Source organism: Mesoplodon densirostris, chromosome 6 (assembly GCF_025265405.1).
Source record: "Mesoplodon densirostris isolate mMesDen1 chromosome 6, mMesDen1 primary haplotype, whole genome shotgun sequence".
Taxonomy (NCBI): Eukaryota; Metazoa; Chordata; class Mammalia; order Artiodactyla; family Ziphiidae; genus Mesoplodon; species Mesoplodon densirostris.
Window position 1 is genome coordinate 132,803,217 of NC_082666.1, and position 22,151 is coordinate 132,825,367.

General features: G+C 48.2%; 1 protein-coding gene across 2 annotated transcripts; it reads left to right on the forward strand.

Annotated features, from left to right (window-relative positions):
• Positions 1 to 79: 79 nt before the first annotated feature.
• LOC132492802 (histone PARylation factor 1) lies at positions 80 to 21,017 on the forward strand. 2 transcript variants are annotated; one of them, XM_060102666.1, is made up of 8 exons: positions 80 to 188; positions 3,207 to 3,366; positions 5,063 to 5,252; positions 6,352 to 6,450; positions 11,219 to 11,369; positions 15,901 to 15,988; positions 18,957 to 19,129; positions 20,766 to 21,017. In XM_060102666.1, the coding sequence occupies exons 1-8, from the start codon at positions 141 to 143 to the stop codon at positions 20,895 to 20,897; spliced, it is 1,041 nt and encodes a 346-aa protein (XP_059958649.1). In that variant the 5' UTR covers positions 80 to 140; the 3' UTR covers positions 20,898 to 21,017. The 2 variants fall into 2 exon arrangements, with proteins under 2 accessions (XP_059958649.1, XP_059958650.1); XM_060102667.1 differs by having other exon boundaries at positions 20,836 to 21,017.
• Positions 21,018 to 22,151: the final 1,134 nt, after the last annotated feature.

Below are 22,151 nucleotides of genomic sequence, written 5' to 3' on the forward strand. Positions count from 1 at the left end.
GCGCGCTCGGTTGTGGGGGCGGGGCCTTCCCTATATTTGTGTGCGCCGGGGCGCGGAGAAGTGATTGGTCGCCCTTGAACCGGAAGCAGTCGGCGGCGCACGGTTTCTCGGCGGGACGGGCTTCTTGCAGCGGCCACAGGATGGTGGGCGGCGGCGGGAAGCGCAGGCCCGGCGCGGAGGGGCCGCAGGTACCGCGCGGAGGTCCAAGGGCGGTGGCGGGACTGAGGGCGGCGCGGCGCGTTTGCCCCCAGCCGGAGCGGAGAGCGGCGCCTCGCGTTCCTGCGTCTCCCGGGGGCGGGCCCGGGGCGGGTTACATCTCGGGGTTCCCCCGGGGCCGGGTTGGCGCAGTCAGGAGCCCTCCCCCGGGGGGGGGTTGACTCAGCCCGGTCCCCCCACAGCACGCTCCCCCAACCCTCTGGTCCGGCCGGCCGGCCAAAGAACCGCGGACGCCCCGGAAGGAGGGCGTCCCCGAAGGCGGGAGACGCGGCGGAGGGGTGGCCGGGCGCAGCGCCGAGCTCGGCCGCGGGGAGGCCGGGATGGGGATGGAGGGGCGCTGACTACGGAGGGGCGTCGGCTCAGGCTTTCCTGCGACCTCACACGTTCTGTCTCCACTGCAAGAGCGGCAGGGAGTCAAGCAGGAAAAAAGTAGAGGTTTCCGAAACTCTGGCTGCGCTGTCAGCTGGATGGGGAGAGACGGTGCAGGAGGGCCGCGTTCTGGGCGTTCTTTACCCCGGCCCCGCTCCCCAGGAGCGGAAGGGTTAAGGATAAGGGCAGCCCCTGAAGGGCACAGCCGTCCTAAACTCTAGTTATTAGGGATTTGGGCATGCAGCCAGCGTGTGAGCTCAGGCAGAGCTGAAAACACCCTTTTCTCTCTTTGAAAGGGCAGTGAACTTCTTTGACAGAGTGTTAGTCTTAGAAATAAAGCATCAAAAACTACGATGCGTCTGCAGAGACTACGGCCAACAGTAATAGCCAGCATTTATGTATTCTGTGCTAGCACTGTTTGTGTATTTTTACGAATAATTTATTCCTTGTAACAACCCTGTGATAGAGGTACTACACAGGCCTTTTTTTGTAGATGAGAGAACGGCACAGAGAGGTTAGGTAACTTGCCCAAGGCGACAGAGCTGGAAATGGGAAAAATCAAGAATCAACCAGGGCAGCTTAACCATTATGCAACACTGCCTTTCGGCAAGGTAGATTTAAAGCTCTTCTTTCTAACATCTTAAGTTTGAGCTAGTCTTTGGAAGTCTCACCAAAGGCGGGCATACACACAGAGGGGAGGCTGGGTCAGGACTTGACATGCTCCTGCTGTTGTGTGTTTGCAGCTGAAGAGACAGCATGAAGTGGTTGGATCTGCTGGGGGGCCAGCCCACCTGGGGTTAAATGCCTGTTCTCCCACTTTCTAGTTAGGGACCCAGGGGAAGTCAGCTAACCTCAGTTTCCTTGTCTGTAGAATGTGGATAACAGAATCTAGCTCATAAGGAATTTCTGAGGACTAAATGAGTTAATCCATAGAAGGAGTTTAGCAAAGTGGCTTGGCACCATAGTAAGTGCATAACAAGTAGCTGTTACTTACTGTTTTTACTGTTATATTTATTACTGTTTGCTATTATCACCATCGGTTTTGGATCCATATTTGAACAGCCTTCTTGTTCAATTTAATTTTTTATGACTTCATATAGACATGTTATAATCCTTGGCGTGATACACTGTTATTCTTGGTCATGGTCCTGTTTTACCTGATTTGTTTAATAATACGACAGACACCTGTGAGGCTGTTGCCCAGGCCAAGCGCTGAAAGGCTGACCGTGGCGCTCCATCGTCATGTTGCTCACCTGTCCTGTCTGCCTAACTCCTTCCTGTCGACCCCATTCGGTGTAGCTACGATCCTGAACTGTTTGTTTTCTTCTGTCTTCTTTTTATGGCTTTATCACCCATGAGTTGATGCCTGAACAGTATTTTTTGAACTTCATAAAAAGGCTATCATGCTGCCTATAATCTTCTGGGACGTTTTTCTTCATTCGCCATTATATTACTAAGATTGATCCATACTGTGTGTGGCTCTGTTTCCTTTGCACTAAGCGTAGTATTCCATCGTTTGAAAGTCCTGTAACCATTCTGTCAACAGGCATTTTCATTTGTCCTGTTTTCCACTCGTAAAACAATGCCATCAAGAACATTCTTGTATATGTCATCTGGTTCATAAATACACTTTGCAGACTTTGAACGATACCCAAAATAACATCAATAAACTTGAGCCTGCTGGAGAATGTGAATATGAGAAACATCAGGTTAGAATTTCTCAGTCGTGACCCCTGTGGACATCTGGGCCAGATAGGTGTTTGTTAAGGGGCCTCTCCTGTGCGCTGTAGGCTGTTTAGCAGCATCCCTGGCCTCTCCCCACTGAACGCCAGCAGCACACCACCCCCCAAGTTTGTACAACCGAAAAGGTCTCCAGAAACTGCTAACCGTGTCCCCTTGGGGGCAGAATACCTCCGGGTTGGGCAGCACTGATGTCCTGATAGCTGGACAGGAAGGACAGGAAGGAAAGGATCCAGGTGCCCGGAAAGAACAACACGCACGGCCGCTCCCGAGACTGAAGATGCATCCTCTCCCACCACGCGTTTTATTCTAGTGGGAATAGGTCTCAGATGTAATAAGCATTCTGAAGCCTAGCATACTTACAGGGTGAACCTATACTGCAGAGCTGCTGGAGCTGAGTTTTATAACCTAGTCTGGCCTTAAACGACCTTTTCTGAAATCATTGTTTTAACTGGTAAATCCCCTTGCATCCACTTATTTCTGGCAGTTTGCTTCTGGTGTGGGCACTGAGTCTGTTTAAACGAAAGGCACGATGACAGCTGTTTACCAAAACAGGGCAAAACCTGCCATTTTCTTATTCCTCTTTTCCTGCTGTTTACCTTTCCTTTTATACTTTCTGGTTTTTTATTTTCTGCGTTTCCATTATCTTAGGGAAATATGTTTAAAGAGTTGCTGTGTGCGTCCCTCTTGACACCTATATATTATAAACTGTTCTTTTTTTCCTCACCCAAAAGAATCCCCAGATTTTACTCAAATACCATTTATAGAGTTTTAAAGGAAACTCGTAGAGTTGGGGTGAACAAAAATGAGCGGTATTATTAAGCAGTCCAAGTTGCTGAAATTTCTTTGGGAGAAACACAGTTTTGTGTGCGGATTTTCAGGGTGAAAAAGCAGTCGCCGAGAAGAAGGGTAAATGCGGTGAAGCCGACGTGCCCAGCGACCTTCGAACAGAGGCAGAAAGTCATTACAGGCTTTCTCTGCCTGAAGACTTCTATCACTTCTGGAGGTTCTGTGAAGGACTTGATCCTGAACAGCCAGCTGGTGAGTTGCTCCAGAATCTTTCTCTGGCTTCTGCCAGTGGAAAAGACAGTAGGAAACTGGACCCAGGATCTAAACAGTTCATGGAAAAGAAACTTTTCCAAAGATGTTTCAAATGAGAAATAAAATGTTATACTAGCAAAGGTACATCATTCCACAGCATGCTTTGATGAGAGTTTGAAAGAAAACGAGCACATACTTCTACGTGTTCCAGGACTTTTAGTGTGACCTGGCAGTGTTGCTCCTGGGAACTTGTCTTAAGGGTTAGGTGAACCCAAACTATGTTAAATGATACTGAAACAAAAAGGAGAAAATGGCTTAAATGCTCATCAGTTACCCATCTTTCAGTGGACTTATATAGTTTTAGAAGAATCAGGCAGATTTTTAAGCGATGACAAAGTATCATGCCTAGAATATTTCAAAAGAAAAAAGGAGAGTGTGTAGCATATGCTACCGTTAGTATTTTTAGGTCAAGAATACACACACACACACACACACACACATCCCTACATACCTCCCATGTGCGTATACTCTCTCTGAAAAGGTAACACTAAAAACTGATAATGTGGTAACAGTTACTTTTCATTGTTACCCTTTTGTACTGTTTAAATGTCTTCACATGAGGTGGGGGGAAGCAGTCCCAGAGACTGCTGACGAAAATGTATACTGGGAGCTATCTGAATTTTGGCAGTATATCAAAACACTGCAACCGTGCAGCACCTTCTCTGAAAGTACTCATGGATGTGTACAAACGTGTTAGCAGAGATATTCACTGAAGCATCGTTTAGAATAAAAAAGAAACAGTAAATGCCTAGCAATGGTAGACATATTAAAGAAACGTTTAATAGCCTGAGAAACTATTCAGAAGATTTAAATGAGGACAGGATGAAGAACAAAAAAACACTACAAAGCAGCACGATCTCCCTTTATCTATATATTTATATCTGTCTGTATAGGGGGGAAATTAAACTGCCCCCATGCTTGTTTTCCACATTGTTTCCTCCTCCAAGAATTTTCTTCCTCTCTCCATCCTCACCTCCTTGCATATCCAGGTCCTGCCTGAAGTGCTTGCCTCCCTCTTAGAGAAGCACGAAGGCCCATCTGATGCTGTAAACGTGTACATTTGAACAGACTTGATGACTGATCTGTGGGTGGAGAAAGAAGGTGGGCTCATCCAGGATTAGGGTGAGCCGGATGGATGGTCAAGGAGGCAACGAGTCGAGAGTGATAATTAGCTGAGGTGCAGGGAAGGGGAAGGAAATACTTAACATTAAACACCTTTTTAGTTAAATTGTTCGTCCTCGTGTGCTGTCTGTCACCTCTCCCTTGGTCTGGAGGTGCTACAAATATTTGAGGCCGACAGCAACATAGTAATGAGACAAGGTAAAGGTTTGCAGTGCATAGGAACACAAAGCAGTCTTGTTTTGGCCAAAATAAGAAACAGCAGGAATGTTTGAAATGTCATCAGTGGTAAAGGTAAGAGGAAATCCTAAATGTAAGTGCCACATCTTCATTGCTCTGATTTCTTTTCCACTGAGTATTTACAACTAACATCTTCACATGTAACTAAAGACTTCTCTCTTTTTCTTTAGAAGCTCTTTTTTAAGACAACTGCTTAGAAATATTTTCTGAACGAAATGCAGTGTTTTCTGTCTGCCTCCAGAAAGACACTGTCTAAATAAACATATTTAATTTATAGATTCACTTTCTGCAAGCCTCGGACTTCGATTAGTGGGTCCTTACGATATCCTTGCCGGAAAACATAAAATGAAGAAAAAGTCAGCAAGCCTGAATTTTAACCTTCACTGGAGATTTTACTATGATCCTCCTGAGTTCCAGACCATTATTATTGGAGATTGTAAAACTGAGTTCCACATGGGGTATTTCAGGTAAAGGGTCTTTTCTTCTCCTAAAATATAGCTACCGTCCCTGTAACGAGTGTAAGCAGATGTTCACTGGCCTCACCCCACGTGAGGGATATGTACCCTCTCCTGGTGGGTACGCAGGCTGTCTGCCCTTTTAACCTGCTAACCTCCCCTGGGAGGGGTGAGCTCGTTAGGCTAAACCTCTCCAGCTTTTCCTCTGTAGTTATAAACTGTTTTTTTCCTTTTGAGTTCAGAAAAGCTCTTTTAGCCTAGGAAAGGTCATTTAGAGCAGCTGCTGTGACTTAAGTTGGCCTTGTGCTTCCAGGGGCCATAGAATTAAGAACACGCTTTGGAGGCAGGCTGGTCCTCCTCCTTATTACCTGGCTGACCCTGTGCCAGTGACTTTCTGTGACTCAGTTTCCTGTCCTGTGATCATCAGACACGCCTAACGGGAATGTTCGGAAGGTTAACTGATAACGTGCAGGAAGTGTAGACTGTTAGAAGTGGGGGTCAGGGGTGGCTCCTCCGCTTGGAGCAACGCTGGCACTGACAGCAAGACCAGGAGAAGAGGACGTGGAGAAGGGGTGCGGGGGAGCCAGGGGGCCGTGGACGCGCGGGGCTGGGAGCCGGGGCACCTGGGTCTGCTGGCCTCCCGCCGCCTCACCAGGACCTCGGCCCAGTCGCCTCGTCTCCATCGGTCCCCTCAGTCGTAGAGTAAAGGGATTTGTTATAGATGTGAACCGGCTCCTTCCGCTGCCAATGTTTTATGATCCTTTCTGGCCTGTTTCTCTTGGTTTGTCCACCTTTCTTTTTTTCACGGACTGTTAAACTGGGGTAGAGATGATTGTGTATAATTTCACCTCCTTTTGACAAGCTTTATTCCCTCTTTCTTTGCATTCAGGTATAAAAGTAACTAGGTCCTAAGAATCTTAATTTTAGATTCATTATATAAATAAGATTTGTCCTAGTTATTCATAAGAAAACTAGAGCTTAAACCTGGCAAATCCATTGGCGATTTTTTGAAACATGCAGATATAATTTGTTGTTTATAGACCTAAAATTCTGCTTTGCTGATAATACAAATTATGGGCAGCTAAATTTTTAATATCTTTTGCTTAAACAGGGATTCTCCTGACGAACTTCCTGTATTTGTTGGTACAAATGAAGCAAAGAAAAATTGTATAATTGTTCAAAATGGAGATAATGTGTTTGCTGCAGTCAAGTAAGAAAATGTTTTATTTCAGTATGTCTCCTATTTATATTGATTTACAATTTTTGTACTGTATCAGCCCGTCTCTGAGGGGAAATGAGGTAACCAAAAATTATTAGATACCTGGAGATCATTTACGTGACTTTTGCAGGCATCTTATCCACACTTCAACTTTTCGCCAAACAACAGACAAATAGAAATAGAAAACAAAAATACATTGGTGATAGATTTATAACTTAGGTGAAGACCAGCAAGTGAGTATATTTGAGTACCTAATGCTATTTCACACCAAAAATGTTTTGCACCTCCAATAATTTATCTCAAACATAAAGGTTAAAAGCTTATTATACTTTTCAAGTGTTACAGTATATATAGTATTCTTTTTTTTTGAGACTTTACTTAAATCAGCTAATCAAAACAATTTCTATATCAGCCTCAGTAATGTCTTTTAAGGCAGACCGATTGTTATACACAAATTATTTTTATGCCCAGGGAAACTAGTTCTCTTTGTGTAGGATTTAATAGTAGCCAAAGAAATGCAAATTTCAGCTAGCAAAGATGAGTAAAGATTAAAGAATGGTAATACCCAAGGATGGTTAGGGTATAAGAAACCTTTCTGACATGTGTTAATTGGTAAGACGTTTGTGGAAAGCAGTTGGAATAAGGTTTAAATATTTTTTCAAAGATTTCTTAACAGATAATGAACATTGCCAGCTAATATGCTATACCTTAAATCAGCGATTCCATTTCTAGCTATTTATCTGAAGAAATTTTGGATGGGTACACATAAATATCTGTGTATATTTCAGACTATTTATAAAAAGGAAAAATTAGAAAAAACATACATATCCAGCAGTTAGAGAAAATTAGGTAACTAAAGAGAAAATGTCCATAAAGTGTAACACCAGGATATTGATCTGTTGTTTTGGGAAGGAGTTGATACATTATGTGAAGAGGTCAAATAACACAGCAGTGTGGAACGGTTGGTTCCCTTTTCACATCCTCTAATGCACATGGAGAGAAATCTAGATAGATTGAAAGTTTTAAAATACTTATCTTTGGACAACAAAATTAGGAATGATTTTCTTTTTATTCTGTTCTTTTCCCTAAAATAACTGTAGCAATAGTTTGGACCTCAAAAACCTCCTAAAAGGTCTCAGGGGTCTTTGGGGTCCACAGACCACTATTTGACCACTGCTGTTTAGTTAATGGTTTCAAACCTGACTACACACGGAAGCCTCCCGGGCTCGTGGTTAAGAGCTTCACCTCAGCTTCATTCACTTCAGCATGTCTAGAGCAGGACTCGGGAACGTTCTTTAAAAATACATATTCCAGGGCTTCCCTGGTGGCGCAGTGGTTGAGAGTCCGCCTGCCGATGCAGGGGACACGGGTTGGTGCCCTGGTCTGGGAGGATCCCACGTGCCGCGGAGCGGCTGGGCCCGTGAGCCATGGCCACTGAGCCTGCGCGTCCGGAGCCTGTGCTCCGCAACGGGAGAGGCCACAACAGTGAGAGGCCCGCGTACCGCAAAAAAAAAAAAAAACATGTTCCAGGTGTATCTAAGTGTAGATATACTTAGAGATCTCATACCTGTATGTCTATAATTTTAATTCTTAAGTTTAAAAAATTCATTTCAAGTGAATGAACATTCATTTTAACGAACATTTAATGAATGCTTCCTTTGTACAGGCCCGAAAACCATTTAAAACACTTGGTGCATAGTACAAGAGTACGTGCAGGCAGGGTATCGGCTCTTGGGTCGAGACGCGCTGCTAAATAGTCTCTTTTCCTCTTATCTGCACCCCCCAGCATTCTCTGCCACCCTACGTTGCTGTACTGGGTACTTTCAACCAGGAACCCAGGAGGTTCTGACGTGTAGTCACGTTTAAAACCATTAACTAAACAGCAGCTATCAAACAGTGGGGTGTGGCCCCCAGGGGTGCTTGCCCACTTCCCAGGAGGCCTGTGAGCTGCAAACTCTGGGTGATGACAGGGTGTCGTTCTCACACCAACAGCACAAAGGTGGAGGCGGGTAAGCCCTGCTGGAGCCTCGACGGGGTTGGGGCGGTGGACCTGGTGGGCAGTGGACCGTGGGTTATCACAGCTGGGATGTGACGCGGGTGTCACTACGAAGGTCCGTGATGACACAGTAAAGGCGGATCAGATCCCTGCCACTGGGCACGTGTCTTCTTAACGTCCTGTGTGACGGGAGGGGAGGTACGGAAAAGGCACTCTGCACGCTTAGGGTTTGTCTCGAGGAAAAAGGTCTTGTGAGGCCGAGTTGTGAGCTCAGCTTTTTCCACTTTGCTGAAGAGAGGGACTGGCAGACACTGGTTACTCTGACGTGAGTGTTTGGCCGGCGTCTCAAACGAACCGATGGAAACAACTGACTGTGTTGCCAGTGTTAAAATTTAAGATTTCAAAAGCAAACATGAGAATTGGGGAGAGTTGTAACCACCCTTGTGAGCTTGACAGCTTCTCACTTCCTGAAGACTTCGCTAACGAGGTTGGTGGTACTATTAATGAATGTGGTTTTTTCATACTGTGATAGAATGTAGTAAATCAGATCCAGTGAAAAGGGTCACTCTTTGGGACATCTGCATAACTTAGTGAACCAGTGTTTTCTGCATGACCGCTGCAGGACTCACTCAAGGTTCACAGTCTCCCACTAGGTTTAATGGGACAGCACAGAATGTTCTGGCTGTTCTGTGTGCACATTGCAGCAGAGTATTGGATTGTAGGTGTGAAGCTGGGAGACAAAAGCTTAATAAACTGGAACGGAAGTGGTCCTATAATGTGGTAAGGATGAGAAGACCAGTACCGAGGGCCGTCAGGAGACGTGGACGTCTTCTGAGAGGGTGTTTCCCGTGGGCCTGATGAAGGCAACAGCCTCCCGGGAGGAAGGGTGCTGTGGACAGAGAACAGCACAGTGAGGACAGCAGCCCGGGGCCCTGGCGTCGCCGGTGTGCTTTGTATGGTCGTTGTAGATAGAGCCTCTTGATTACTGTGACGCTGTGCTGTAATCATAAGACCGTGGTTTTGGTGGTCTTGGCTTCTGTGGCACTTTAGTCCACGCACACTGATTCTGTCAGCTTGGGTAAGTTGATTATCCTCTGTGCCTCAGTTTCCTGATCTGTAAAATGGGGATCAGAATAGCACCCACAGCGCCCAGCCCATAGCAAACTGCTGAATGTTAGTGGTGGGCAGGAGCGGGTTTCCTCCTGGCAGCCTGGTAGTGGCTGCAGGAAGGGGACCAACTGTGTCCAGCTGGGCACTGTGTCCAGCTCTTCCTTTCGCTCTTGCTCTGATGGCAAAAGTCTTTTTTTTTTTTTTTTTGGAGTATAGTTGATTTACAATGTTGTGTTAGTTTCAGGTGTACAGCAAAGTGAATCAGTTATACATATACATATATCCACTCCTTTTTAGATTATTTTCCCATATAGGCCATTACAGAGTACTGAGTAGAGTTCCCTGTGCTGTACAGTAGGGCCTTATTAGTTATCTATTTTGTATATGATCGTGTGTAGATGTCAGTCCCAATTTCCCAATTTATCCCTCCCCCTTACCCTCTGGTAACCATGTTTGTTTTCTACATCTGTAACTATTTCTGTTTTGTAGATAGGTTCATTTGTACCCTTTTTTTTAGATTCCACATATAAGTGATATATGATATTTGTCTTTCTCTATCTGACTTAGTTCACTCAGCATGACAATCTCTAGGTCCATCCATGTGCTGCAAATGGCATTATTTCGTTCTTTTATAGCTGAGTAATATTCTTTATCCGTTCCTGTGTCAATGGACTTTTAGGTTGCTTCCATGTCCTGGCTATTGTAAATAGTGCTGCAGTGAACATAAGGGTGCATGTAGCTTTTCGAAATAGGGTTTTCTCCAGGCATATGCCCAGGAGTGGGATTGCCGGATCATCTGGTAACCCTAATTTTAGTTTTTAAAGGAACCTCCATGCTGTTTAACATAGTGGCTGTACCAGTTTGCATTCCCACCAGCAGTGTAAGAGGGTTCCCTTTTCTCCACACCCTCTGCAGCATTCTTAACATAAAATTATTTCCGTAACTGGCAATAATATATTGTACTATTCACATACCTTTAAAAATATTTTTTAAACATTTTTATTAAATAAAAATATTTTATTTTTTTTAGAAACTGCTTTTTTTAAAGAAATTACTGTTGATGACAGAATGTGTCATCAACACATTGTACGAAAGCACAATAAGCTGATACGAAAGCACAGTGGACTTTTAGGTTGTGCTTTCGTATCAGCTTATAGAATAGTTTTGCTTTCCTTTTATATTATTTAAATTTATCTTAATGCAGATTTGAAAGTAACATTGAAAAGAATCTCCTGATGCTTACGTATTCTAAACGTCCTCTGGCTCTTTAAAAGTAGAAAATCCTTTTTGGTGTCTCCACTCTTCTGTTACGTCAGACTTCTCCAGGGCGGTACGCCGATCTTAGCATCAGGCGATGCGACAGGAACTTGGCTTAACCTCATTTTGGTAATACCCTATGTCTTCGTTGTAGACATTACAGAGATAATACAGACAAATCTTGTTTGCTGTTTCTGTGACTGGCAGCTGTTTATTATAGTGCTTTTCTCTTGCTTGAAGAACCTGCTCGGGATTCTGGGGGCTCTGGTGGTGGTTCTGCGGTCTTTCCCTCGCATGGAGTTTGATGTCTGTAACTCGGCTCCCCGTAACTTCCCAAGGTCTGTGTGCTTAGCACAGTGGCCTGCGTACTAATGAGGGCTTTTACTTCTTTTTCAGATTATTTTTGATGAAAAAACTTAAAGAAGTAACAGATAAAAAGAAAACTAGTCTCTTGAAAACCATAGATGAGAAGCTCACAGAAGCAGCCAGAGAACTGGGGTTCTCACTGGAACAGAGAACCGTGAAGATGAAACAGAGAGATAAGGAAGTATGATTCACATCTGTTCGTCTCTGACGCTTTTGCTGTTTTTTTTTTTTTTTTTTTTTTTTTTTTTGCGGTACGCAGGCCTCTCACTGCTGTGGCCTCTCCTATTGCGGAGCACAGACTCCGGACGCGCAGGCTCAGTGGCCATGGCTCACGGGCCCAGCCGCTCCGTGGCATGTGGGATCTTCCCGGACCGGGGCACGAACCCGTGTCCCCTGCATCGGCAGGCGGACTCTCAACCACTGCGCCACCAGGGAAGCCCCTGCTTTTGCTGGTTTAATGGGCGGTTTTCCTCTCTCCACTGCTTCCCACCTGCACCTTCTCCCCATCTCTCGCTGCCCTGTCCTGGAGAGAGCTGGACGCTGCCCTCATGGGGCTCCCGCGGAGGCTGTCCAGGATCTGGCCCGGGAGGTCCTGCAGGTGGGCGGCCAGGCTGGGTCACGTGACGCAGTGCCCTTGCTGCGGGTGCATGACTCAGCCAGGTCTTCTCACTCGTGGATCTTGATTTACCAGTTTCTCCTGTAGAAGAGTGAAAGCGGCTTTGTGCATAATATTTGCTTGAATTTCTTTTTTCAATGGCTAAGGTCTGTTGATTTCGTGCCAGGTGTTTTGGGGGTAGATGTGTAAAGGTCTGCCTTACAGTGCCTTATAGTTATAGCCCCTCAGGCAGTTGGCATTTGGGAGCCGTGTGTACTGAGGTGTGTAAACTTCTCCGGGAAATGGTGCATGAGGAGGCCCCTCTCCTTTGCCTTATGGAGCCCACCAACCAGCGCTTCCCTTGGCGCCTGCAGTGTGAGTGGTCTTGTAAACAGCAAATACTTCTGGGTTTTGGATCCTTTGGGTTTTTCACTTACAATTGTCAGAGTAAGTTAATAGAGAAGCTAGAAGAATTCTGCCCTGGGGTAAATGAGAATCGTGTAGGAGTCTGTCCTAATAACCCTGGGGAAGGAGGGCGTTCGTCACCGGGGTCGGGGCCGCCAGCCTCTCAGCAGCGTCTCGTGTGCGTGCGGCTTCACCTGAGCGTCCTATAGGCCAAATAACCCGGAACCAACTGGTGCTGGCCGCCAAGTACGTCAGCTTACTTAGTTATTGAAAATCCTACCTCAGTGCTTTTTCTGATCTTGACTCGGCTGCAGGGGTGATGTTCTGATAAGTTACAGTCCCTGAATCGCAGTCTTATCAACTCTTTCTTTAGTCCTTGAGATCAGAAGCAGTTTCTAAAAATGTTGTTCATTTGAATGAAACTCCTTGCAAGGGGGCATTTTTCAGTTGCTCTAAGATTTCATATTGCCATTTCACCTTTCTGGTTTTCACAGGGAGCCTCTCCCACCTTATAGGGTAGGAAGGTGAGCATTTCTCACCCCGTTGTGACGTATTTGTCCTAATTTGTCTTGACTAAAGACTAAGCTGCTCTGAGCAGAACAGCTGCCAGCAGCACATTCTGTCATCAACAGTAATTTCAGATGAGACTTCATTAATTCTTCCCCATAACTGTAAATTAGATAGGAGTCTAATGTAATCTGAGTCTTAATCTAAACTTATTAGATTAAGTTTCATAGGAATGTTTGTCCTGGCCCCCTCCCCCCATGAGGTTTCTTTTTAGTATTTGTTTTTCTTACAAAAATCGCTGGTAAACACAAATTCAGAGAAAAAAAGAACTTTTAATACAACCATGATTTTATCTTCCCAAAGGCAACATGTGGTAATAATGCTTCCAGATCCTTTTCTAAGCTTATTCTTTTATTGTTATTGTGAGATCTTCAGGGAATGAATATTTTTTTAGTCCTGATTTTTTCAACTCAGCTCCACTAGTATCTGTGAGTTAGTGACTCGGTCCTTATGTGTGTGAAAGTCGCACGTGCATTCTAGGACAATGGAGCCCTGCACGGCACACTAACAATCTGTGTGTTCATACCAGCCGTGCCTTACAGTGCTTTGGCCGGAAGTCCTTGTGAGCTGCTCACTCCACCCTGCGACTGACAGGCAAGTGCAGTGGGTCTGCAGAGGCTTTGCTGCTTGTGCAGAATTTTACATGACAGGCCTGAGACCCAAACTCACACCTTTCATAGCTGGCATTCCGTTCACCCTGTCTGACTAGCTGGCTGTGTGCCACTTCACCTCTTCCAGTACCCAGATGTCACTTTGAAAATCGACATGGAGTTAATGTCGCTGTAAAATGAGGGTCCATCATTCTGTCCACCTCTGGTTCTGATGCCTCACGACATCACCCACCCTTGGGCAGGGTTTTCCTAAACTGGTAATCTGATTCTTTGTAATACAATTAGGATTCTGATGCTCTACTAACAACTGATACCTCTTTACGGACAATTAGTACAATTTCTCATCAGTGAAAATACGTACATGGCGTGGATCTTGTTGGGTGTCACAGCCGTGCCATCACTGTTCCCTTTTGCGTCCGTCGTCAGCGCTGCTTTGTGAACGCGCTGTGGTCATCGCACCATGTGCTGCATGGCAGGTCTGCCTCGTAAGGGCGCCGTGTTTATGTTCAGAGTTTAGGGTGATGAAAACTCCACACGTGCAGACAGCCTGCCATAAATAACGGTTCACACCTTTATTTGCACACTTACCTGATTATTTCCTTAGAAGAAATTCCTAGATGTAGTATTGCCAGGTCCAAAGTGGTTTTTTAAAAAAATTTATACAGGTATAAAAAAAATTGTGTGTGTGTGTTTGTTTGCAGAACTCCCCCCCAGGAGTTGGACTCCTTTGCACCCCACCTGCAGGGGCTGTGCGCCCCTTTCCCTGGGTCCTCGCCGGTGCTGGTCTTACTAATCCCTTTGGTCTTTCCATCCTGAAATGTATAAAATGATCTACCATTGTTTTAATCAGCATTTCTTTGATTGTAAAGGACATTAAGTCGTTTTCATTTCTCCACTGGCCATTTATATTTCTTCTGTGAACTGCTTGAACTTTGCCCGTTTTTCCATCAGGTTAGAATTACTTGTGTTTTCATTAGGGTGTTAAGTCTTTTCCATTATTTGTAAGACTTGCTTTATAGTTTAAAGACATTCATCTTTATTAACTTTATTGTTATATGTATATATTGCAGATATTTTTCATCATTTAATTTGTGTTAATTTTGTTCTTGGTTTTCACTTGATTTTTTTTGTTAATTTTTTTAACCTTTGGCTGCATTGGGTCTTTGTTGCGGCACGCGGGCTTTCTCTAGTTGCGGTGAACGGGGGCTACTCTTCGTTGTGGTGCACGGGCTTCTCATTGTGGTGGCTTCTCTTGTTGCGGAGCACAGGCTCTAGGCACGCGGGCTTCAGTAGTGGCAGCATGTGAGCTCAGGGGTTGTGGCTCATGGGCTCTAGAGCGTAGGCTCAGTAGTTGTGGCGCACGGGCTTAGTTGCTCTGCGGCATGTGGGATCTTCCCAGATCGGGGCTCGAACCCGTGTCCCCTGCATTGGGAGGCGGATTCTTAACCACTGCACCACCAGGGAAGTCTGATTTTTTTTTTTAAATGTAGTCAAGTCTATAAGTCTTTTCCTTCTCCAACCCAAAATCATATAAAATATTTGCCTTTTCTTCTAGTAGTTTTATGGTTTTATTTTTACATTTAATCCTAAAATCCAACTGCAAGTTATTTTGGTATCAGGAGTAAGATACAACATAACTGTGACTTCATTTGTTTTTTCCCAAGGGGTGAGCAGTTGTCTTGGGACTTGTTTGGAATAACCTGTCCCCTGTGTTGCTTAATGAAAGACAGTGAAAGCAGCGAGAGGGTGGAGAGCTGGTACAGAGACTTGGGGGCGAGGACCTTAAAACTGAGAGCGTCCTTCCCTCAGGAATGTCACTGGACTGCACAGAGAGATACTGGAAGCAGATGTTTTGTTCAGGAAAGACCTAAGAAGAATGCCACTAGTGTAAGAGAAAAACACAGACTGGAAGGGTTATGATGGGGGTTGTGTTTGGACCTCTGTTTGTCTTTGAAAATTAACACTTAAGAGAAGCTCACCGGTTTATGTTATTTGCCTCCATGAGGGGCACCACAACACTAGAAACTGCCCTACTTTGGGGAAGTTTGCTGACGAGCCTGAATTTTCTAGGTAGGAATGGGGGACCTGAATTTCATAAGATGGAAAGGAGTTCTGCCTTCCACGTCTTCCTGCTGACAAAAACCATCCCTTCTCCTTCAGGGCCCAGTCCCGCAGGCTCTCTGCCTAGAAGATCCCGTGGCCGTGGATGGAACTGACACCGCGCCCTGCTTCCTGTAGTGGGACGCACAGCGCAGACTCAGACAGCTGACACAGCTAATGAAAGCCGGCTGTTTCACTGTCGTACTTACTTCAAGTGCTTGACTTCTAGCTAATCTTAAAGGAAAGAAATAATATTAAACTTGTGCCCTGGGGTCCAAATTTACTGAAATAAAAGGACATTGCATGTTGCATTTTGGCAGAAGTCTTGAGGGTTTGTGTGTGTGCTTTGTTTTGGGGTTTTTTTCCCCCGTTGTTTTCGTCTATTTACGGTGACTAAATTTTGTTTTTTTGTTTTGTTTTTTCCTTTTATTTAGGTCGTGACAAAGACCTTTCATGGGGCAGGCTTGGTTGTCCCAGTAGATAAAAATGATGTGGGATACAGAGAGCTCCCTGAAACGGATGGTAACGTATTTCTCATGTGAACATGTGCGTGTGCGTTAATGTATGTGGAGAAAGGTTTCCTTATGTTGAGAAAGGTGAGGACATGTGCCATGTGGGGGACAGTCACCTCCCCTTAGTGCAGAAGGACTCAGGCTCTACGGTCAGTGAGGCCTGAACTGAAGCTGGGTTTGCCGCTGTGTAGCCTCAGCAAGTTATTGAACTAACCGGAACCGTGGTCTTCTTTACCCGCCACGCGGGTAGTAATGGTGAATACCACCCGTAGGGGTGTTTGTGGTGTATCTGAGCACGTAAGTGCTTAGCACACTCCTTGCCTGATAGCGCTCAAAACAGAGTATTTTTACAAGTTTAAAGAACGTGAACCTCTGGTCTACGTGACTTTTTCTGAACTATTTCAGAGCCATTGACCTCGTAGCCAACAATGTACAGTATAGTAATTCGTGAGACACCACGTGTTTGTCTAGCGCTTTGTGAACAGTCTTTCTTCTGTATGTAAGTCTGTTGAGCTTTTAGAAGCCAGTGCTGAGTTACTTCATCTGTAAGTATAAAAACGACACAAAATCTACTTCTTGCCACGTTGAAAAGAGGATGAAAATCGCTTCTCAGCTCCCCGTGCCCACCCCCCTTTACTTGAGCACCCCGAGGGCACCACCTTCTCATCACCCTGCTCCCTGGGGGTCAGCGGGGCGAGGGGCCCACAGCGAGAGGGAATTAGAGGCGCTCCTGCGCAGCACGTAAAATGCAGGCCCTCCCTTGTTCAGAAAAGACTTGTGGCCTCAGCTGCCCTCCGCCTGGAGGACTCCCAGGGAAAAGCATTATTGCACGTGGGCCCCGCGGTGGAGGGGCTGAACTTGTAGTCTGGCTTGGTTTTAACTCACTTGGATGTAAAAACTGCAGCAGCGTTAAGTTTTTCCTACATTGACCATGTGTAGAAATGATACTGTTTCGGATATGTTGGGCTAAATTAGATAGCTTAAAATTACTTCCACATTTCTGTTTTGGTGTGATGCCAAGGTGGATTACACGTGCTGCACGTGCGCTGCACATGCTGGGCCTTCCTGGACCGCCCCCCTGAGGCCGGAGGGGAGAGGGTCTCTGTCCCGGGGGCGGGGGGCAAACCCTGGTCTTTGCCGCCTCCCTGTGAGCCAGTCCACCCCGAGCTTTAGCAGCTGCTTTACTGTCCTGTTGGGGAGACTGAGGGCATTTGTTACAGCGATCGCGGTGGCTGTTAAACCACGGTGCCCTGGAGTAAACCGTTACCTCCCCTGGCTGGGGTTCTGGGTTTTATGTCCAAGGTCACTTTTAGCTACTTGTCCTTTTTTCTAACATCCTAGCGTTAGATCCTTCCGCGGTTTGATTATTTCTGAATGAGAAGTGGTGGCAGACACAGTTCAGGATCTAGCGAGTGTCTCACTGCTTCGTTGGCCAGGAGGTGTAAGTGGCTGGTGGTCTGTGGACGGTGCCAGCGCCCAGCGGGTCACAGGAAGTCTGCTCCCGCCCAGCCTCCCCCGAGGCTCTCGACACGGAACACTGTGACGCGGCCCGGGGGAACCACTTATTGGGCACTGGATCGTGTGGTGGTTGACGCTGTCGGGGACGTGTACACGGCGTCAACTCAGTCCTCGCCCAGGCCTTGGCGCGGCTCTTACTCTCACGTCCGGGAGGCGGGGACCTGAGACGTGACTGAGTGTGGCGTGGTCGCCGAGCCGGCGGCCTGACTCCCCTGAGCTGCATGCAGCCCGCGGCCCCGCGGCCGTGCGCCGGGGGCGGGGGCGGCGGCGGGGGCGGCGGGGGTCAGAGCAGAGGCACTGAAGCGCAGTGGCCGTGGAGGTGCTCGCACGGTCTCGCGTTTGGGTTCGGAGGCGACGCGCTGCAGCTGCCGGTGGAAGAACATGTCTGTCCTCCAGTAAACGCGTCACTGCGGTCTGTCCAGCGCAGCACTGCCTGCCGCGGGGCGGGGCCGGAGCGCAGCCCGTGAGCTCATGCGCAGGCTGTGTGCCGGGGCGCGCGTTCCGAGGTCAGGCCCTGGCAGACGCTCACCGCGTCGTCAGCCTGGCTGTGTGGTTGGTGTCAGCGGAGTGTGTAATGTCAGGCCCTCCTGCGAGAAACGCGGCACCGCGAGCTCCAGGCGGGGCTGTTCCCGTCGTGACCGACCCCCGCCCCCGCCGGCACGGCCGCCCCGCGTCCAGGAGCGTGTCTGTTGCTCCGAGAGAGGGATAGCTCGTCCGCATTATCGGATTTTCCCAGGTTGTCAGAAAGGAAGTCTAATGAGGCATCGTTCGGTGCCTTCCTTCTCACGTGCCTCGCGGGAGCTGACGCACCCTGGCATCCGAAAGCAGGGAGAGAAACGTTCCAAGTCAGATAGAGATGTTAAAGCACTCGTTTTTATTTAGATAAATGTTAGCAGTTTTCTCTGTTCTCACCTCGGATTACACTTTGGCCGTAGCTGCACTTCTTTCCCCCACTTTGGTAAAAGTACTGGTAAAGGTTTAATTCTACAATGATTTCTTGTCTCTCGTATGTCTTTTTCTGGCTTTTAAGTAAGGTAGGAGGGGGCAAAAAGAGCAGACTTTACTGTCTGGATTTTTTTTTAATTCCTTGTTCTCCATATTGTTTTTGTTTTTTCCAACCATTTACAAATGGGAAAACACTCTTAGCTTGAGGGCAGTTAGAAACAGGTGGGTCAGGTTTGGCCATAGTCTGTGGACCCTGGACTAGCCCAGGGAAAACCTCTGGAAGCTGGTGTGATTCCTGATGGCAGCTAGGTCCCACTGTGCTAATACAAGAAGTCTTTTTTGTTAAGTAAGCCATTTTTATGCTTGAATCTTAAGTAGAAAAACCATGGCCGTTGTAAAATACAGTGCCAACCAAGGAGGTGCCCGTTGCACTAGGACAGTCAGTCATGAGGAAACACCCAGGTTACCGCCTGCGCGTGGTGGTTACAGGTAACCTCGTGTCCTTGATCTTCCAGCCAGTCTCAGGAGAATCTGCAAGACCATCGTGGAGGCCCCCAGTGATGCTGAGAGACTCAAAGCTTTTGCTCCTGTTCAGGAAATGATGACTTACGTGCAGTTTGCTAATGATGAGTGCGATTATGGGATGGGGCTGGAGCTCGGGATGGACCTCTTCTGCCACGGTTCCCACGTGAGTGAGCACACCCCGCCCCCTCCCTCCCCTGCGCCCCCCCGCCCACACACACCCGCTCTTGCTGTCCGCAAGTCCAGCGCGCAGGGTATGGATTCAGCTTGAATTTCAAAATGAACATTTTGAAATGATTTTTAACCAGATGTTGTGAGCATACTTTTTGTTTGAAGTTCCCCTTGTACTCCGGCCGAGGTGAATGACCCGGATGTTCTGCCCAAGTGACTTACTAGCCACGTGCACGGCTGTGCCTTCACTCGGGGGTGGACACGCCTTCCTGGCTCCACCTCACTTTCCTTGGGGGTTTGTTCTTGTGCTTGAATTCCTGGATGAAGAGTCAATGGTGTCTGTAAATATGCTGGAAATTCTTTAACATAGAGGAGTTGCCGTTTTACCATGAACTCCCTGCTCGTCACGTAGGAGAAACGTACAAGGCAGCTGCAGGAGGCCGCTGAGCCGCGGCTGGCGGGGGGTCGGGCAGGCGGGCGGAGTGGGGGCCCCGGCCTGCGTCCCGTCTCCCCAGGAGTAGCCATGGGAGCGTGGGCCGTGCTCCCCGCACCTCCGCGCCACCTGGGGCCCTCCCAGGCCGTCTGCCCGCTGTGGAGACCACCTAAGTCTCCCTTCACCTACCGTGTCACCCGCGGCACAGAAAGAGCCCCGGGGGCTCAGGGCCACACGGGCAGGCGGCTCCTGCATCAGCCTTTACCCCAGAAGCTGACTGTGCAGGCTGTGGAGTGCAGGGTCACCTGGGGACACTGCGGGGCTGGAGCGGCGCCCCGCCCGCGTCAGGGTGCCCCGGGGGCTTGTTCCCCACAGGCTGGTGCGCCCCCGACCCCCCCAGTCCCCCTGGGCCTCACCCAGTTCCCTTCCCGCGGGGGCCTGAGCATTTGCGTTTCTGATCGACAGTTACTGGGTCAGGCTGACACCACTGTCGGGGAGTCCGTTTGGGGGACTCTTTCGTGTAGGGCTGCCTGTTAGCAGTAAAAACAATCAGAGTGGTTAACAGCAAAGAGTCAGTGACCGATCAGAATAGCTCTTGACCAGCTTCACAGAAACTCGGTTGTCTCGAGAATCCAGCAGCATCGGAGAAGGGACGGTGGGGCCGGCAGCAGGCGCCGACGGCGGTGCCCTCCCTTGTCCTCGGAGCGCGTCTGGGCCCTTGGCAGACGGAGGCAGCGACTTCAGGGGTGGAGGCTGACACGGGGCGTGGGGAGAGAAGGAACTGAAGACACGGGGGAGCCTTCAGTGCGACGTGAAAACTCACATTCAGCTCCGTGTTCTGACGGTGCCAGCTAACGGAAATGGTGACTGAAGTCTTAAGCGGTGGGGACACGCCGACGAGAAGGAAAAGGCATTTGAGCGTATTGGGGGCCAAAGGGGGTGAATAAACCGTATCTGAGGGAATAAGGGCGCTTGCAGTGTTTACTTGGTTTTCTGGAGTTTCCTTCAAGAAGTGCCCTTCGTCCTGAACAGCTGCACGATGCCCCAGGGACGGTGCCAGGCGCTGTCTCAGAACTCACTGTTGTCATGCAGACGCTGACTGAAACCCGGCGTGTGGGGAGCGGGCTTTGTTAGCAACTGCTTTTTCCAGTATATTACCTGCTGCGTCCTCTGGCTAATGTCATCTTTTGTTTTTCAGTATTTTCATAAAGTTGCTGGCCAGCTTTTACCTCTTGCGTATAATCTGTTGAAGAGGAATCTCTTTGCAGAAATTATTGAAGCTCACCTGGCAGACAGAAGCAGAGAGGACGTGGACCAGCTTGCAGCATGAGTGGGAGGTGCCTCTCGCGGGCGTACAGTATTTCAGAGCTTCAGTATGAAACGGGATGTTTTGTTTTTAAGGGGTACGGAAAATAAATGGACGGAAACATTTACTAAAAACTTTTCTGAAGCTCTCGTGGCCGGTTTTCTTTCTTTCACGTGCAGTCAGATCATCTGCGTGGTGATGCCCTCATCACATGTGAAGAGGGGATGTAGCCGCCGTGGTCCTCTCCGATGTCATAGGATGTCATGCCTGACACCTGTGGACGAGCACGCGGTCCTCCTCACTCCTCACTCCTCCCGGGAGTGAGTCCTGCTTCAGCGTTTAACACATAGGCAGCGAGGAATGTGTTTCTGGGACTTAAGGTGACAAAAGCTTCAGCTGTAAGCACTGGGCTCCTGGGCAGCAGGGAGGGCACAGGGGAGCAGACTCAGGACCCACCCCGGATCCTCCACAGCCGCATCTGAACAGCAGCTGCAGGCACGCGGGCCTCACCCCACGAGCGTCCACTCGCTCCGTTAGGTTTGTTCCTTGCAGCAGCGCCCCTCGGGCTCTGTCTGTACCTGACAATCGACCCAGCGTTAGGGTGTCGACACAGTATGCAGTCAGGGTGCCATTCAAGTTTTCCATTGGGTTTCCAGTACAGTCTGTGGGTAGCTGTGTTTTTGACCAGCTCCAGATCCTTCTTCAACCTGACAGAACGTCCTTCACCTTAAAACCTCAGAGCTCACAGTGAAACACAAAATAACAGCACACTGTGGATTGGGCCAAAGGGCCCCTTAATGAGGTTTCCCTTGTGAGGTTCAAGGTGGGAAAGCCGCAGGTCACCTGGCTCACCCCCCATCTTGCAGGCCTGACTGGACCTGCCCGCAGAACTCTGCAGAGTTAACTGGGTCAGCCGCCTCCTTAGAACCCACCTGAGACCCGGGCTCTTCATGGCAGAGGGCGAGGAGATGGGCAGGATCAGGTGCCCCTGGTGAGGCTGTGGGCTTTCAGGCCCCTCAGTAGCACCAACCCTTGGACATACGCGTATCTGTTAACCACCGTGGCCCACACTCAGCGCCCAGGGAACCCACGCTAGCACGGTCTGGGGAACTGCCTGGTGAGATGCCCAGAAGCTGGGGAGCCCTGACCTCTGGGGCCACTAGTCCCCTCTGCTGCAGCCCACGTGCGCAGCCGTCCTCCCGCTGTGGGCAGTTAAGACTCAGCTGATGGCGCCTGTCCCTCCCTTTCACTCCCGTCCAGGAACGTCCTCGTCCTGAC